The 18076-nt window shown below is 38.0% G+C and overlaps 1 protein-coding gene across 1 annotated transcript; it reads right to left on the minus strand.

Annotated features, from left to right (window-relative positions):
- Positions 1 to 1946: 1946 nt before the first annotated feature.
- LOC145632998 (uncharacterized) lies at positions 1947 to 2507 on the minus strand. The gene has a single exon (XM_081685312.1). It carries the CDS (start codon positions 2505 to 2507, stop codon positions 1947 to 1949), a length of 561 nt encoding a protein of 186 aa, XP_081541438.1.
- Between the last annotated feature and the right edge of the window lie 15569 nt (positions 2508 to 18076).

The following is an 18076-nucleotide window of genomic DNA, read 5'->3' on the forward strand; positions in this document are numbered from 1 at the left end:
ATAAAAACAAAAACGCGTGAAACTGATTATTAGCGCCTGACGTTAAGAATTAGCGCCTGGCGCTAAGGCTTGGCGCCTGGCGCTAACCTTCAGCGCCTGGCGCTAATGTCCAGCGTCTGGCGCTAATCGTGATTTATTCTTGTTGAAACTCTGATTCGTTTTTTTTATCCATCCGACAGATTTTCTCTATAAATAGCCTCTTAAAATTCTGTTTTCAATCATCAATTTTCATCAATACTCATCAACTCTAATCAACTCTCATCAAGAATTTCTTGATTCTCTCTCTCTTTCTAGCCTAGCCTTTTACAAACACAATTCCTCATACATTTAGCACTAGACACACCTAGCCAAGTTCGAAGTTGCCTTCGCCCTAGACGTGAAAGGTTTTAATTTCTGAGGGTTTGGTCCCAAATCTCTGTTCCAATTATTTAATTTAATTCTTTGATTATTATTTTCCTTGAAGTTACTAACACGTGTATTTTGTTATTAGAAAGAGGTACAAGACATCCAAGTAAGTGCTTTAATTGGTTTCATTGTTATTATGATATAGAAATCATGTCTAGGTTGTTATTATGATTCCTAGTGTCATTTTAGGGCGTTTTGATCTTCCTAGTATCATGTTTAGGGTAACTTTAATATCAAATATGACAATTGTGATTCCTGCTATGCTTCCTATTTTCTTTCCTAATATTCATGTTAGTATCATGTTAGGGTTAAAGCTTTGATTTTTATTGCTTAGTGACATGCTAGGTTTTGTTATTAATCTTATTAGTATCATGCCTAGGATCTTGCTATTGCTATTATGCTTTAACATGATTATGTTTATTATTTTTATTTTTATGATTATTATTATTACTATTTATTATTATGTTGTTATATTTTTTGTTATTGCTTGATCACGCCTTTTATGCATGTTTAAAGGGAATTGGTACTTGTAATCATGCTTAATAAGATAATTAATAATCTTGTTTAGGGTTAATGTGATTATAATTCAAGTGATCGCCAATAATAGTTTTGTTTGTGCATTAATATTCAACCAACATAGATAAACAGGTTTAGGGTAAACCTAATGATTGCATGTTAGTCAGAAAGCGCACATGAATACGATCAGAATAAAGTAGAGGCCTATTATTAGGGCAAGTTCAATCTCTTTTAGGTTGGATTTTTACCTTCATCCCCGAACTACCAGTCATGGTTCCAGACCTATTGGAGTTGACGATCTCCTGGATCATTAAGGGGTGTAACCTTCACCCTATGAACGGTTTACAAGTTCCTAAAACTTGTTGGCGACTCTTTTGCTCTATCTTCTTTCCCTTTGGACGCCACCGTACTTTAGTGTATGATTACAGTGGGGTTCAAGTTTGGGATAACGCTTGAAATATTCCCTACAATAATGCTTTTCGTAGTGCATAAACAATTCAACTTTAATCCAGCATGAAGAACGGGTTTTTGTAACATCATCGCACTTCCTTTTCTGGACAAGAGGCCAAAAGTAGGTGTGTACACAATCCATATGATGAAGGGACTCCATTGAATTACAATTTGATCAAGTGATTTGCTCCAACAATCTCAGTTATGGGATTTTTGTTGAGGTAAACTTGTTTGAGTTGCTGTATTCAACATTTAAGTTTTCCTCTTGATGGATTAATTGTCATTAGTCATAATGCTTTCAATACTTTGATTCATTTCAAAATGTGGCTACAAAAAGCCTATTACAATAGCTTTTGAACTAACATATCACTGCCTTAGTGTTTCTCACATCCTAAAACTCAAAAGACACCTAACCACCAAATCATTAAAAACAAAAAAAGTCTTAAACCTGCACATAGAACTGAACACTGTAGATGGTTATGTGTGACAGTACATGTTGTTGTTCTACCTTCTGTTTGTCTTTGCCTGACTTAGTCTGCATCAACCTCCATTTCCTCTTCTTCATCATGATTTCCTTAAGGGGTTGGCCTAAACATTGTGTTTAGGTACTCAATAGCCTCAAGCACTACTTCCTTCTGTACCTTGACTTTATCTGGCAGGATGCCCATATTTTCAAGTTTTTTGTTGTTCATGTGTGGGATATTGTACTTGTTCCCTCCTTGTGCCTTGAGTATTTTGATCATGAATCTTTGTAATGTGACCGAAATGTACTTGTTCACTTCTGGTTTGAATGTGTTGTAAGGTTCAATTACTTTCTCAACAAGTTCATCTAGATTCTTTGGGAAAGACTGATATTGTAATGACTGAATAGACCTAAAAAGGACTAAATCCAAAACATTTAAGTCTGGTGATTGTGCTGGTTGGAAAACAAATTGTATGTTGAAGCCATTTGCTGTTCTTGTTGCCATAAACTCTTCATATCTTGGTATTTGATGTGGCATTGCATTATCCCACTGAATAATGACATTTTTAGGTAGACTCGCAGGCCAATTTGAAACAACAGCTGGTATAAATTTGTTTAGTAACATGTCTCTAATGACTTCTCTGTTGACATTTTGGAGTGCCTTTGTGACCATTATCCCTGCTACTCTGCTTTTACTTGATTTCTTAGCTCTTTCATGGACTGTAAAAGGGAATATCCCTGTAGACACCTATTTGGACTGTAAAAGGGAATCATAATCGAATGAAGCGAAAGTATGGAAAGTTTAGTGTTGCGGATAGTTTTAATTTCTTTTCTCTTCTCTCTGTTTTTGAAAACTTATTTTAAGAAAACAGCCAATCCAGTTTGGTTGGTCCATGATATAGGTCCAATAGTAGTGTAGTTGGATGGGGCTTGACAAGAGCTTTCCAACGATATATTATAAGCTCAATTCCGATGAATATTGAGGAAGTTATGACCAATTTACCAAACTGGGCCCGGTTTGAGCCTTATATGCGGCCCAATGATCTAGGGGAGGGCCTAATATGATTTATCATTCCTAATGCAATTAGGAATGGTTTTAGTCTTCTAGATTCTTCTAGAAGGTTCTTTTCATTCCTAATTCAATTAGCATTGATAAATTGACTTTTGTTGACTTTTCAGAGTTTTAATTAAAATCAAAGAACATTTTTGAGGAAAAGATACGATTTTATCCTCCTGTACGGCAAAATTTATCAGATTTTAGAAAACGTGTCAAAAACAAGATTGGCGCCTAACGCCAGGCATTAGCGCCTGGCGCCAGCATTGGCGTCTGGCGCTGACGTTGGCGCCTGGAGCCAATGGCCAATGGCTGGCGCCAATCTCTTTTTGCGTGCGCCAGACTCTGTTTTGTTAATTTTATCTTTTTGGCTGATTTTCTCTATAAATAACGTATTAAAAACTCCGTTTTCATTCACCTACAATCAGTTTTCATTCGCAATCATTAATTCTCTAATTCTCTCTTAATCATTCACCAATTCTCATCAAGTTTTCTTGATTATTTCATCTTTCTCTTTCTTTCTCAAACCTTGCTTTTCAAATACAAAATTCCGCATTCGCAAGATCTAGAAACACCTAGCCATATTCGAAGTTGCCTTCGCCCTAGACGTGAAAGGTTTAATTTCTGAGGATTTGGTCCCAAATCTCTCTTTCAATTATTTAATTTAACTGTTTATTTATTATTTTCCTTGAAGTTACTAACGTGTGTATTTTGTTATTAGAAAGAGGTACGAGGCATCAAAGTAAGTGCTTTAATGGTTTTAATTGATATTATGATGTAAAAATCATGTTTATATTGTTATTATGATATTCCTAGTATCATGTTTAGGGAAAAAGTTATAATATCAAATATGCTTATTATGATTCCTTCGATGTCTTTTATTCTCTTCCTAATATTTATGATTGTTAGTATCATGTTAGGGTTAAAGATTTGATTTTTATTGTTTAGTGACATGCTAGGGTTTGTTATTAATCTTGTTAGTATCATTCCTAGGATCTTGCTATTATTATTATGTTTTAATATTAACATGAACATGATTATGATTATAATAATTATAATTTATAATTTTTATGAATATTATTATGAATGTTATTTTGATGATTATTATTTTAATATGACGATTATTATTATGATTATTATTTTTATGATTATTATTATTTTGATGATGATTATAATTTTATTATTATGATTATGATTATTATTTATTATTATTTATGTTGCTTGCTTATATGTTGTGATTGCTTGATCACACCTTTTATGCATGTTTAAAGGGAATTTGATACTTGTAATCATGCTTAATAAGATAATTAATAATCTTGATTAGGGTTAATGTGATTATATTTCAAGTGATCGCTAATAATAGATTTATTTGTGCATTAATATTCAACCAACATGGATTAAACAGGTTTAGGGTTAATCCTATTGATTGCATGTTAATTAGAAAGCGCACATGAATACGATCAGAATAAAGTAGAGGCCTATTATTAGGGCAGATTCAATCTCTTTTAGGTTGGATTTGTACCTTCATCCCCGAACCCTTATTTGGTTCTAGACCTTATGGAATTGACGATCTCTTGGATCGTTAAGGGGTGTAACCTTCACCTCGTGAACGGTTTACAAGTTCCTAAAACTTGTTTGCGACTCTTTTGCTCTATCTTCTTCCCTTTTATTGGACGCCACCGTACTTTAGTGTATGATCACAATGGGGTTCAAGCTAGGGGAGTAACGCTTGAAATTTATTCCCTACAGTTTTTTGGCGACTCCACTAGGGAAGATTTCTATTTTAATTCTTGAATTTGTTTCGGCAATGATTTAGAATGAGTGGATGAGACTCGAAACGTTCTAAGTATTTCATGTGCGTAATTTTGATTAACATTATTATCATATGCATAAAAAAGATCTCATTGGAAAGACCATCCGTAATGAGTTAAAAACATAGGATTTTACACGTAGGAAATTTGAGAAATATCTTTCACAACTAGGACCGAAATAACACCGCGAGAAACTGGAAAATTTTATCGAGCATAGAAAGCTGCTGAGGCATGTGGGAAATAGCGCCAGGGGCCAGAGCTTGGCGCCAGACTTTTAGTCGTAGCGCCAGACGCCACCATTGGCGCCAGGCGCTACAGTTAAAAGCTGGCGTCAGTCTATGATTGTTGGCGCCAACCTCCCCCAATACCGAGCCAGAAATATGCGTTCTAATTTCGATCGGTTTTTCGTATTGTTTGCTCGATCCTACTTCCTGATTGAATTTTTTCTCACTTTTCTGAAACCCATATGTGTTCTACATATGGACATAACCCTCTCGGAATTCATGCTCCAACTACCCGATTGAACGCTCCGTGCAACAAAGGGTACATCCGAGATTGTTGAATTCACCAAACCATGGAAGCGAGTTTTTTCTAAAACTCGCGGTGTCCCATCCACGGTTAGGCTTCCGCGCGGTGCATCCGGACAATTAACCATGGACCCTCTTTGACTAAACCATATCCCGAAATTTAGAGAACTAGAGCCATGGTTAGGTTGCAAACTCATTGCATCATATTGTGCCTACTTGACTAATTGTGCATTATTTGTTGTGCATACTCTATGTGTTTTTCCTAACCGTTTGTTTGACTTGTGATTAAGCCTAAATAAACTAATTAATAGCTAAAGGACTTTATTTTATTAATTAATTAATAAATTAGAGCTAATAAATATACCTAAAATCGAGTCATAGTTCCTTTAAGTCAACCCGGATTTTTATTCCCGTATACTGCACAAGTGTCAACTTATTTTGGTCATAACTGGAGTTCTAGAAAGAACTACGAGTCTTACAACCTATGGATCTGTAGCCCCGAGTTTTATCTTAAATTTGGCGTTGGTTTCATCTAAATAAGAGTCACAGATAAAAAGTTATGACTAAAATACCACGTCCTATCCAGTTTAATACATATACGTGAGGTCTTAACTTAGTCTTTGCTTGAGTCTAGTCACATAGTCTAGCCACATGGTCATGACACGAGTCTTAAAATGTCACCTACACTCACTAGTCTTAGAACACACTTTGTACATACTCTTTTCACACCATGACCATCTCTTAGGTTTATGCATGAGTCGGTCTTTTCCGTCATTCGAGTTGGGGGTACATTCTATTCCTAATTCTTCATATCCCTCCATCTACATCGTTTTTCCTTCATATTCTATTCCATTTTTCTTCACTTCCTCCATCCATTGCATGTTGAATAAAGTTTGAGTCAAATAATTAACAATGAGTATCACTAAATTCCTTTTCCACAGTACTTGGTCGAGGAGAGAAGGGCGATTAATTAAGGGCAACACCTTTGTTCAGGTCTCGCTTTTTGATAAACCTATTCGTCAAAAGAGGAAGGCTAAAAAGATAATGGCAAGTAAAGAAGAAGTCAATGAGCTTAGGAACCAATTGGTTACCGTGACTGAGACACTGAAGCTACTCACACTCAAGATCAATGATCCCGTGAAGCAACAACAGATGGACCTCATGCAAGAGAGTCTAAGCAAGCTATCTAGTGACTATAAATTTCAGGGCATGAGTTCACAAGGGGTCTCGCTGGACAAGGAACTTCTTCCGCATAAGTTCAACGCCACTGACATCCCTAAATTCAAGGCAACAGGTAACCCTTATTTCCATCTAAAAGCTTTCAAAACCATAATGAGCATTAAGGGTATCGATAAGAAGGTTTTCCCCTCTCTGTTCCCACTATCTCTCGAAACCGTTTGTCAACAATGGTTCTTTTCTCTCGAGAAAGAAAAAACCTCTTCTTGGGAGTCGATAACAAACGCTTTCATAGATAGATATAAGTGCAACATCCAAGACGAAACAGACTGTAGACAACTCGAGATGTTAAAACAAAAAGAAAACGAAGGGTTCACTTCTTTCTTCAACAAATGGAGGGAAACTTCTGCTAATATGGTCAAGGATCCTACCGAAAAAGAATCTGTGAGGATGTTTATCAAGAATATCCAAGGGAAGTATTCAAAACACTTAAAGTACCAACACAACTTGAATACTTTCAAGGCTGTCTATAATATAGGCATTTATATTGAAGATGACCTTCTGAAAGATAATAGTGCGAGAGGAAAAAAGAACGACCATCCTTCTTCTTCCTCTCCCATTAATGAAGTACATGCCACGAACGCCTCTAAACCCCGAATCCAAAGATCAAAGAGGGTGTTCACTCCACTTGGTATGAGTTATGAAACAGCTTTCGAGAAGCTACATCACAAAGGACTAGTTATTCCCATAGGGCCTATCAAAGATCCGGTTCCAGAAGCTAGGCCACCTAAGTGGGACCCTAATAAGCACTGCAAATATCACCAAGGATCTAAGAAGCAACTAAGGAAAGACTTCACCCCCATTGGGATGAGCTACGATACTGCCTTCGATTGACTCCATGCCAAAGGACTCATTACTCCCATTGGACCTATTCAAGATCCCGCACCTGAAAAGAGATTGCCTAGTTGGAGTCCAGACGAACACTGCAAGTACCATCAAGGTAGGGGTCATACTACTGAGAGCTGTTGGAAGCTAAAGGAGGTTATCCAACATTTGATTGATAATAACAAGCTTCCCATGCCTCCAGTTAACAAGAAGAGCGAGTGATGATAAAGGAAACAACACAAGACAAGAGGCGAGCTTCAACAACAAGATTTCGCGACCTCTTTTTTCTATTCCTTTTTTATTTACTCTTTCCCCAATAATTCTAGCATAGGCACCTTTTCTTTTCCCTTAGATTAATTTTTGTAGATTCTTTCTTTTCCTTTAATAAAAATGATCATTTATTTCCTTGCATATGATCATTTCACTCTGTTTTTGATAACTTGTTTTAAGAAAACAGCCAATCCAGTTTGGTTGGTCCATGATATTGGTCCAATATTAGTGTGGTTGGATGGGGATTGAAAAGAACTTTCCAACGATATATTATAAGCCCAATTCCGATGAATAATGAGGAAGTTATGGCCAAATTACTAAACTGGACCCGGTTTGAACCTTATATGCGGCCCAATGATCTAGGGGGGCCTAATATGGATTTATCATTCCTAATGCAATTAGGAATGGTTTCAGTCTTCTAGATTCTTCTAAAAGGTTCTTTTCATTCCTAATTCAATTAGCATTGATAAATTCACTTTTGTTGACTTTTTAGAGTTTTAATCAGAATAAAAGAGTGTTTTTGAGGAAAATACGATTTTATCCTCCTGTACGGTTAAATTCTATCTGATTTTAGAAAACGCGTCAAAAACTTGATTAGCGCCTAACGCCAGCATTAGCGCCTGGCGCTAAGCTTGGCGTCTGGCGCTAACTTCGTTTTTTCACGTCAGAACTCTGGTTCGATTTTCTATCTTTTTGGCTGATTTTCTCTATAAATAGCCTCCTAAAAACTCCGTTTTCAATCACCAATTCTCATCTACAATTATCAACTCTCTAGTTTTCTAATTTTCTTCTCTCTCTAAGCTAAAGCTTATTCTTCTCTCTCTTTTCTAAACTAGCTTTTTACAAACAAAATTCCACACTCACAAGATCTAGAAACACCTAGCCAAATTCGAAGTTGTCTTTGCCCTAGACGTGAAAGGTTTTAATATCTGAGGGTTTGGTCCCAAATCTCTCTTTCAATTATTATTTAATTTAATTGTTTATTTATTTTCCTTGAAGTTACTAACGTGTGTATTTTGTTATTAGAAAGAGGTACGAGGCATCGAAGTAAGTGCTTTGATTCTTTACATTGTTGTTATGATGTAGAAATCATGCTTAGATTGTTATTATGATTCCTAGTGTTATGTTATGGCGTTTTGATCTTCCTAGTATCATGTATAGGGTAACTTTAATATCAAATATGATTAAAAGTATGATGCCTTTTATGTTCTTCCTAATATTTATGATCGTTAGTATCATGTTAGGATTAAAGCTTTGATTTTTATTGTTTTGTGACATGCTAGGGTTTGTTATTAATCTTGTTAGGATCTTGCTATTATTATGCTTTAACATGATTATTATGATTATGATTATTATTGTTATAATAATTATTATGATGATTATTATTATGTTTCTTAATTATATTTATTGCTATTGCTTGATCACGCCTTTTATGCATGTTTAAGGGGAATTTGTACTTGTAATCACGCTTAATAAGATAATTAATAATCTTGTTTAGAGTTAATTTGATTATAATTCAAGTGATCGCCAATAATAGATTTGTTTGTGCATTAATATTCAACCAACATAGATAAGCACGTTTAGGGTTAATCCTATTAATTGTATGTTAATCAGAAAGCGCACATGAATATGATCAGAATAAAGTAGAGGCCTATTATTAGGGCGGGTTTAATCTCTTTTAGGTTGGATTTGTACCTTCATCCCCGAACTACCAGTCATGGTTCAAGACCTATTGGAGTTGACAATCTCTTGGATCGTTAAGGGGTGTAATTTTCACCTCGTGAACGGTTTACAAGTTCCTAAAACTTGTTGGTGACTCTTTTGCTCTATTTTCTTTCCCTTTGGACGCCACCGTACTTTAGTGTATGATCACAGTGGGGTTCAAGCTAGGGGTAATGCTTGAAATATTCCCTACAGTTTTTGGCGACTCCACTGGGGAAGATTTCTATTTTAATTCCTGAAATTTATTTCGACAATGATTTAGAATGAGTGGATGAGACTCGAAAAGTTCTAAGTATTTCATGTGCGTAATTTTGATTAACATTATTGTCATATGCATAAAAAAGATCTCATTGGAAAGACCATCCATAATGAGTTAAAAACATAGGACTTTTACACGTAGGAAATTTGAGGAATATCTTTCACAACTAGGATCGAAATAATGCTGCGCGAAACTGGAAAATTTTATCGAGCACAGAGAGCTGCTGAGGCATGTAGGAACTAGCGTCAGCGAACAAAGATTAGCGCCAACATTTTGACGTTAGCGCCAAGCGACAGCTTCTGTCGCCAAGCGCTAAAGCCAAATTGTGGCGCCGGCCTCTGTTTGCTGGCGCCAAGTTCTTCCAATACCGAGCCAGAAATATGCGTTCTAATTTTGACCAGTTTTTAGCACTGTTTGCTTGATCCTACTTCCTGATTGAGTTTTTCTCACTTTTCTGAAACCCATATGTGTTCTACACATGGACATAACCCTCTGGGAATACATGCTCCATCTACCTGATTGAACGCTCTGAGCAACAAAGGGTACATCCGAGAATGTGGAATTCACCAAACCATGGAAGCGAGTTTTTCTAAACTCACGGTGTCCCATCCACTTGCGCCAACCCTTCACGGTTAGGCTTCCGCGCGGTGCATCCGGAAAATTAACCATGGACCCTCTATTGACTAACCCATATCCCGAACTTTAGAGAACTAGAGCCATGGTTAGGTTGCAAACTCATTGCATCATATTGTGCCTACTTGACTAATTGTGCATTATTGGTTGTGCATACTCTATGTGTTTTTCCTAACCGTTTGTTTGACTTGTGCTAAGATTAAATAAATTAATTTATAACTAAAAGAACTTTTCCTAATTAATTAATTAATTATTTTGAGTAAATAAAGTATAATATTTAATCAGAGTTGACTTAGTACGACTTTAGGTATACCCCTGTAGAGTAATAATACCGAAAACAGTTTCAGATCGACGCTCCAGCAATGGCGCCAAAATTTGAACTGTCGCGCCACTCTGTGGAGCGTAGCGCCTGGCGACAATCCTGTTGTCTGGCGCTACACTGCAAAGAGAGGCGCTAGTCCTGTCGTTTTGACGACAATTCGGTTTATTGCTCGAGTCATCACTTTGTGTCCAATTACACAGTTTGCTAATCAATTCGGTTAATTTTTACTGTTAATAATACCGTATCAAGTCATCAATCGAGTCTAAGCACTAAGTCCCATGGTCACTTGTACTCACTATATAAAGAACACACTAATGCACACTTTAACCATGTCTAAGAGAGTCTTGTATGCGCGTATTTTCCGTCATTTTTTTTAGGGGGGTAAGTCGGATATTAATCCTCCAATTTAAAACACTTGATTAAATACCCTTGATTCCCAAAAATATACACCTTATTTTTGCCAAAAATATGCACCCTAATATGCACCCTATTTTTACTTTGCTTTTTTCTCTTTTTAAAATCGTAAAGTCAAGGTCAATTTGAGTCAAATAATTAAAACAAAAATGGTTTGATTTACAGCGCGTGGTCAAGAAAGGAAGGGCGTTTAATCAAAGACAACCTTTTTATCCAAGTCCAACTTTTCGACAAACCCATCGCTCGTAAGAGGAAAGCTAGGACAATAATGGCAACTCAAGAAGAAGTCAATGAGCTCAGGAACCAACTGATTACCGTGACTGAGGCGTTAAAGGTTCTAACCCTCAAGATAGATGATTCTATGAAACAACAACAGATGGACCTCATGCAAGAGAGTCTGAGCAAGCTATCTAGTGACTACAAGTTTCAAGGGATTAGATCACAAGGGGTCTCGGTGGACAAGGATCTTCTTCCGCAGAAGTTCAATGCCAACGACATCCCGAAATTCAAAGCAATTGATAACCCTTACTTTCATTTAAGAGCCTTCGAAACAATCATGAGTATTAAGGGTATTGACAAGAAAGTGTTCCCCTCTCTGTTCTCACTATCTCTCGAAACCGTTTGCCAACAATGGTTCTTTCTCTCGAGAAAGAAAGAACCTCTACTTGGGAGTCCATAGTAAATGCTTTCATTGATAGATACAAATGCAATATTCAATTTGAGACCGACTATAGGGAACTTGAAATCCTCAAGCAGAAGGAGAATGAAGGCTTCACCTCCTTCTTTAACAAATGGAGAGAAACATGTGCTAAGATGATTGAGGTGCCAAGCGAAAAAGAGTCTGTAAGGTTATTCATCAAAAACCTTCAAGAAAAGTACTCCAAGCATCTCAAATATTAGAATAATCTCCATACCTTCAAGGCCGTCTACGAAACTGGAATTAATATTGAAGACGACCTGGCTGAGTTGAAAGCTGCCAACAATAACTCCAACAGTGGCTAGAAAGGGAAGAAGAACGACAATCCTTCTTCTTCCAAAACCACCCACTCAAATAATGTTGGTACCTTTAACTTAAGTGAAGTCCTTGCTATGAATAATCAAGGACAAAAGAAACCATTTAGGAGGAACTTTACTCCTATTGGCATGAGTTATGAAACCGCATTTGACCGATTAAATGCAAAAGGTCTTATAACTCCTATTGGACCATTTGGGGACCCACCAGTCGAGAAGAGGACGGCTAACTAGAACCCCAATGCACATTGCAAGTATCACCAAGGTAGGGGCATCTTACCGAGAACGGTCGGAAGCTTAAAGAAGCTATCCAAGACTTAATCGACAATAACAAGCTACCATTGCCCCCTTCCAGTAAGAAGCCAAGTATTGATAATGTGCCTCTCGCTCACTCCTTGGCCATCTCTGATGAGGAAAATGAGGTTGATCCCTCATCTCTCATCAAACCTGTCGAAGAAATCCATGCTATCGAAGAAGAGGAAGAGATCTTTTTCGATGCCATGGATAACCTCCAAGAATTAGCAAGTAAAGAGGACATACAATTGCTTACACTGTCTATGATGGAAGGATCGCACTTGCTACGTGAAGCCCTTGAAGTTGTAAAAGAACTTCAGAAAAAGTATGACGAGGTTCCACCCTCGAAAAATAAATCCAAGAGAGAGTTCACACCCATGGGAATGACCTATGATGCTACTTTTGATCATCTCTATGTTCAAGGACTAATCAAACCTATTGGCCCTACTTAGAATCCAACACCAGAAAAGCGATCTTCAAGATGGGATCCCAAGTCCTACTGCAAGTACCATCGAGTGAACGGTCATACCACAAATGAATGCTACAGGTTTCGAAACCTCATTCAAGATCTCATGGAAGCCAACAAGATCCCATTGCCTCTAGCTAGCAAGGGAACGAGGAAACACTTTTCCTTGCAAGTAATCGATGAACCCAAGAAGAGTAATAGACTCTACACTCCAATTGGGATTCCATATGCTCAAATGTTCAAAATGCTCTCCGAGAGTGGCGAGATCAAACCTCTCGAACCGAGACCATTTGAATCATTAAAAAGGACAGATAGATATTATTGTCAATATCATCAATCAGGGGGTCACACTATTGAAAACTGTTTTAAATTTAAGGATTTAATTCAGAAAATGATTGATGATAAGAAGCTAGTCCAAGTTCTACAAGAAGAAGACGTAAACTTTATGGAGTTTGGGACAGCGATGAAGAAGACATTTATTTGAAAGACATGGTAGGACCTCCACCTTCGGTGTCATATGCCATGGATGACTTTTGGGTTGAAGAAGATTCATCCATAGATGTCCTCACAAGATCCGGGAGAATGCAACCTCCTATTTCGACACAACCCATTCCAACCACACAGCAAGTTCCCATACCTATTATAGAAGATAATGACATTGTCAAACAGTTCAAGAAAACCAAGGTCGAAATGAACGTATGGAAGCTTCTGGCAACGTCTCGAGAACATAGGTTGGCCGTAATGAATGCCTTAGATAAGATAGGGATAGATTCTAACACCACTCCTGAGGGGTTGGCTAATTTCCTCACGAGTGATCTCCCTAGTCCAATCAACTTGATCACCTTTTCCGACAAAGATTTACCTCCAGAAGGTGACAAGCATTATAAGGCATTAAACCTCACAGTGGTTTGCAAAAGAATGAACGTCCCTATGACTCTTGTAGACAATGGATCAGCCATTAATGTCTTTCCACTTAGAACTGCGAGAATGCTAGGCATAAGGGATGAAGACTTAACCCTGTCAATGCAAGGAATAAGAGCCTATGACAACACTCGTCGTCAAGCTCTTGGTAAAATTACTATGAATGTAACAGCGGGAGCGATAGAACACGCTACTACTTTCCAAGTAGTAGATATTAAAGCTTCATTCAATCTATTGTTGGGACGCCCTTAGCTTCATGACCTAAAGGTCGTCCCCTCATCTCTCCACCAACAGGTAAAGGCCATAGTTGGAGGAATTCCTATTACCATCGATGCTTCACCCATGAGAATTAAAGCTATAGAGAATCCAATAATTAATGTGGAGCACGATGAAGATGATGAAGACTTGTGGAGCTTTAATGAAGAGGTCTCCTTAATCGAGGAGGATGAAAGGACCGCTCTCTGCCATGACCCCCACTCCAATATGATCGTGAATGCTATTCTGAAGAAGCAAGGACATTTTCCTGAGATGACCCTAGGAAAGAAGAAAGGAATAGCAAAACCGCTGGAATCACTTGGCCTCCCTAAATTAGAAACTTTCGGACTTGGTTTCGAACCGACTCGGAAAGATCTCAAGCGAGCCCAGGAAAAGTCAAAGGCGCGTAGGAACGCTCGCATCCAAAAGAAAGCAATCCCAATGGATCAGTATCCTTTTATCCTTAATGGACAATTTATAAAAGAATGAGAGGACTATCCATGCTATGAATTTCCCAAACCATTTGTCGTAAATGGCATAAGGCATCCAGGATTCGAGATTTTCTTAGATTGCTACTTCATAGACGAAATCCCAACTCCTATCCATAAGGAGAAAGCACCCCCATGCTTTGACTTTAATGTCATGGGATTATTATTCGGGCGAGAAAAAGATGAGCTAACATATAAAGAGGATAACTCCTCGCTCATTTAGACATTCCTACAAAGCAAAAGCTTCGATCCCTCGAAGCTAATCACTACAAGGGTGGCGCAAGACCGTCAAGGTGACTACTCCAAGTGGAAGGAAGATCTCCATCACAACGGGGCAAGGACCGATGTTCGAAGAGTCGTCTGAGTTAGAGTCTCTCCCTATAGAGTCATCTAATTCCTTAGTCATAGCACCTCCTCATTCTATCTCTTCCCCTAGGATAGTTAGTGACCAAGTCCCTGAGGACATATCCCTCTTTGATGTAATGATCTCAGAATTTAATAATATGGCTTCTTCTCCTTACTCCTTGTATTCTTCTTTAACTAAAGATGACGAGCATTGCTTAACTAACAATGAAAAAGACAAAGAACTTATTAAAGAAATGGAAACACTTGAAAAGAAAACACCGATAATTGAAGAAACTGAGACGGTTGATATCTCAAATGATTTAACCAATAAAAGAGAAGTTAAAATCGGACTAACACTTAATGAACAAGAAAGAACCGATTTAATTCACTTGCTTAAAGAATTCATCGATGTATTCGCTTGGTCATATGAAGATATGCCAGGCATTAATAGAGAAATAGCTCAACACACTATACTAGGAATGAAACCTGTAAAACAAAAGTTACGTCGAATGAAACCCGACATAGCTCTTAAAATAAAAGAAGAAGTTCAAAAACAAATAACTGTAGGTTTCATCAAGGTATCCAAGTACCCCGAATGGGTCGCCAACGTCGTCCCGGTTCCGAAGAAGGATGGAAGGGTAAGAATGTGTGTCGACTATATATCGAGACTTAAATAAGGCAAGTCCAAAGGACGACTTCCCTTTACCACACATCGATATTCTGGTGGATAACACAGCAAATCATGCACTTCTCTCGTTCATGGATGGATACGCGGGCTATAATAAGATTCTCATGGCAGAAGAAGACATGGAGAAAACAACCTTCATAACAGGATGGGGTACTTAGTGCTACACGGTAATGCCATTCGGGTTGAAAAATGCGGGTGCTACTTACCAACGAGCAGCGACTGCCTTGCTCCATGACATGATGCATAAAGAAGTTGAAGTATACGTGGACGATATGATTGTAAAGTCAAAAGATCGCCCAGGCCATCAAGTAGCCTTAAGAAAATTCTTCGAAAGGCTAAGAAAATACAATATGAGGTTGAACCCATCTAAGTGTGCTTTTGGAGTCACCTCAGGCAAGCTTTTAGGTTATGTCATAAGCTCTAGAGGAATAGAGATAGACCCAACCAAGATCAAGGCAATCAAGTCAATGCCACCGCCCAAAACCGAGAAGCGGATTCGAGGATTTATTGGCCGGTTGCAATACATAAGCATGTTCATATCAAAATTGACAACAATATGTGAACCAATCTTCAAAAAGGTTAAAAAGAATGTACCAGTGATATGGGATGACGAGTGTCAAAAAGCCTTTGAAAAGATCAAAGCCTATCTCGCAAATCCTCCCGTATTAGCACAGCACTTCCGGGAATACCTCTTAGGTTGTACTTAACAGTCACCAAAGAGACAATGGGAGTCATGCTAGCGCAAGAAGTAGAAGGCAAAGAAAATGCGATCTACTATCTAAGCAAGAAGATGCTCGAGTATTAAGCACGCTATACACCACTTGAGAAATTGTGCCTCGCTTTGGTGTGGGCCACAACCAAGTTAAGACATTACATGCTCGTGCAGACAGTCTTTGTAGTTTCCCGATTAGATCCACTCAAGTATTTATTCGATAAATCTACACTCAATGGGCGCATATCGAGATGGATAGTCAACTTAGCCCAGTTCGATGTAAGGTTCATGCCACAAAAAGCTATCAAAGGATCTGTGGTGTCGGGTTTTCTAGCAGACTTTCCAATAGAAGACTCGACACCAATACACGACAACGAATTTCCAGACGAAGACTTGATGGTCACTGAAGATGATACTTGGACCTTGTACTTCGACAGAGCCTCAAATCAAAAAGGATGTGGTGTTGGAGTATTACTAGTATCACCTAAAGAAGAGCATGTTCCAATCTCCATAAAGCTTGATTTCGACGTTACCAACAACGCTGCTGAATACAAAGCATGCGTGGTAGGCCTTAAAATAGCTTTGGCATTGGGAGTAAAAAAGTTACGGATATTCGGAAACTCTTCATTGATCATCAACCAAATCTCCAAGAGGTGGAAAGTAAGGAGTGAAAGTCTAGCCCCTTACCAAACTTATCTGGAAACCCTTACTAATCAATTAGAAAAGGTATAATACACATATCTACCTGGAGAAGAAAATCAATTTGTTTATGCCTTGGCAAGACTAGCCTCAATGGTTAGGATTCCTACGGAAATCGAGCAAATGCCTCTAACTATAGAAAAAAGGCATAAACCGGCCTATATTCAAGCTATAGAAGATGATGAAGTGACCCACGAAGAAGAAGAATAAGAATAAGAAGAAGAAGAAGAAGAAGAAGAAGAAGAAGAAGAAGAAGAAGAAGAAGAAGAAGAAGAAGAAGAAGAAGAAGAACTGTGGTATACGGATATACCCTCCCAATAAACCGGCTTATATTCAAGCTATAGAAGAAGAAGAATCGTGGTATACGGACATACTTAATCATGTCACCAAAGGAGAATACCCTCCCCATGCTGACAAAAGAGCAAAACGAGCATTAAGACTCTTGGCTTCCCAATACGTACTCATAGACAACGAGCTACACAAAAGGGTACCTAAGGGTCGAGCTCTCTTATGTGTAGGAAAAAGGATGCCCAAAGAGCAATGAGGATAGTCCACGAAGGAATTTGTGGAACTCACATAAATGGAAAAATGTTAGTCCAAAAGATAATGCGAGAAGGATACTATTGGACTACAATGAATAGAGATTTCCATCAATACGTAAAAAGATGCCCTAAGTGTCAAATCTATGCTAATTTACAACATGTCCCTCCATCTTTGCTCTACACCTACACGTCGCCATGGCCATTCTCTACATGGGGAATTGACATCATCGGCAAAATCACACCCCCCAGGAACAGGAGGTCATGAATATATTTTAGTGGCAATCGATTACTTCACAAAATGGGTCGAAGCACAATCATACGCCAAACTCACTGAAAAACATGTAGCACTCTTTATCGAAAGAAATATTATTTGTCGGTATGGAGTCCCACATGAAATGATAAGTGACAATGGAACTCACTTTCAAGCCGAATGTGAAGAATTGCTACAGAAATATGGTATTCAACATCATCATTCTTCTCCTTATAGACCTCAAGCAAATGGAGCAGTCGAAGCAGCTAATAAAAATTTAAAGACTATCATCGAAAAAATGATGGAAAATTACAAGGATTGGCCTGACAAACTTCACTTCGCATTGTGGGGTTATCGCACGTCAATTCGCACATTAACAGGAAATACGCCATTTTCCTTGGTTTATGGAATAGATGTCGTACAACCTTTCGAGCTAGAGATTCCATCTCTACGCATCGCATTAGAGAGAAAACTCGATGAAGTTGAATGGACTAGGGC

This window comes from Chenopodium album, chromosome 5 (genome assembly GCF_948465745.1).
Source record: "Chenopodium album chromosome 5, dcCheAlbu1.1, whole genome shotgun sequence".
In the NCBI taxonomy this organism is placed as follows: Eukaryota; Viridiplantae; Streptophyta; class Magnoliopsida; order Caryophyllales; family Amaranthaceae; genus Chenopodium; species Chenopodium album.

Coding starts and splice junctions, on each gene's coding strand:
- LOC145632998 (XM_081685312.1), bottom strand. CDS start 2,507: ATGGTCACAAAGGCACTCCAAAATGTCAACAGAGAAGTCATTAGAGAC.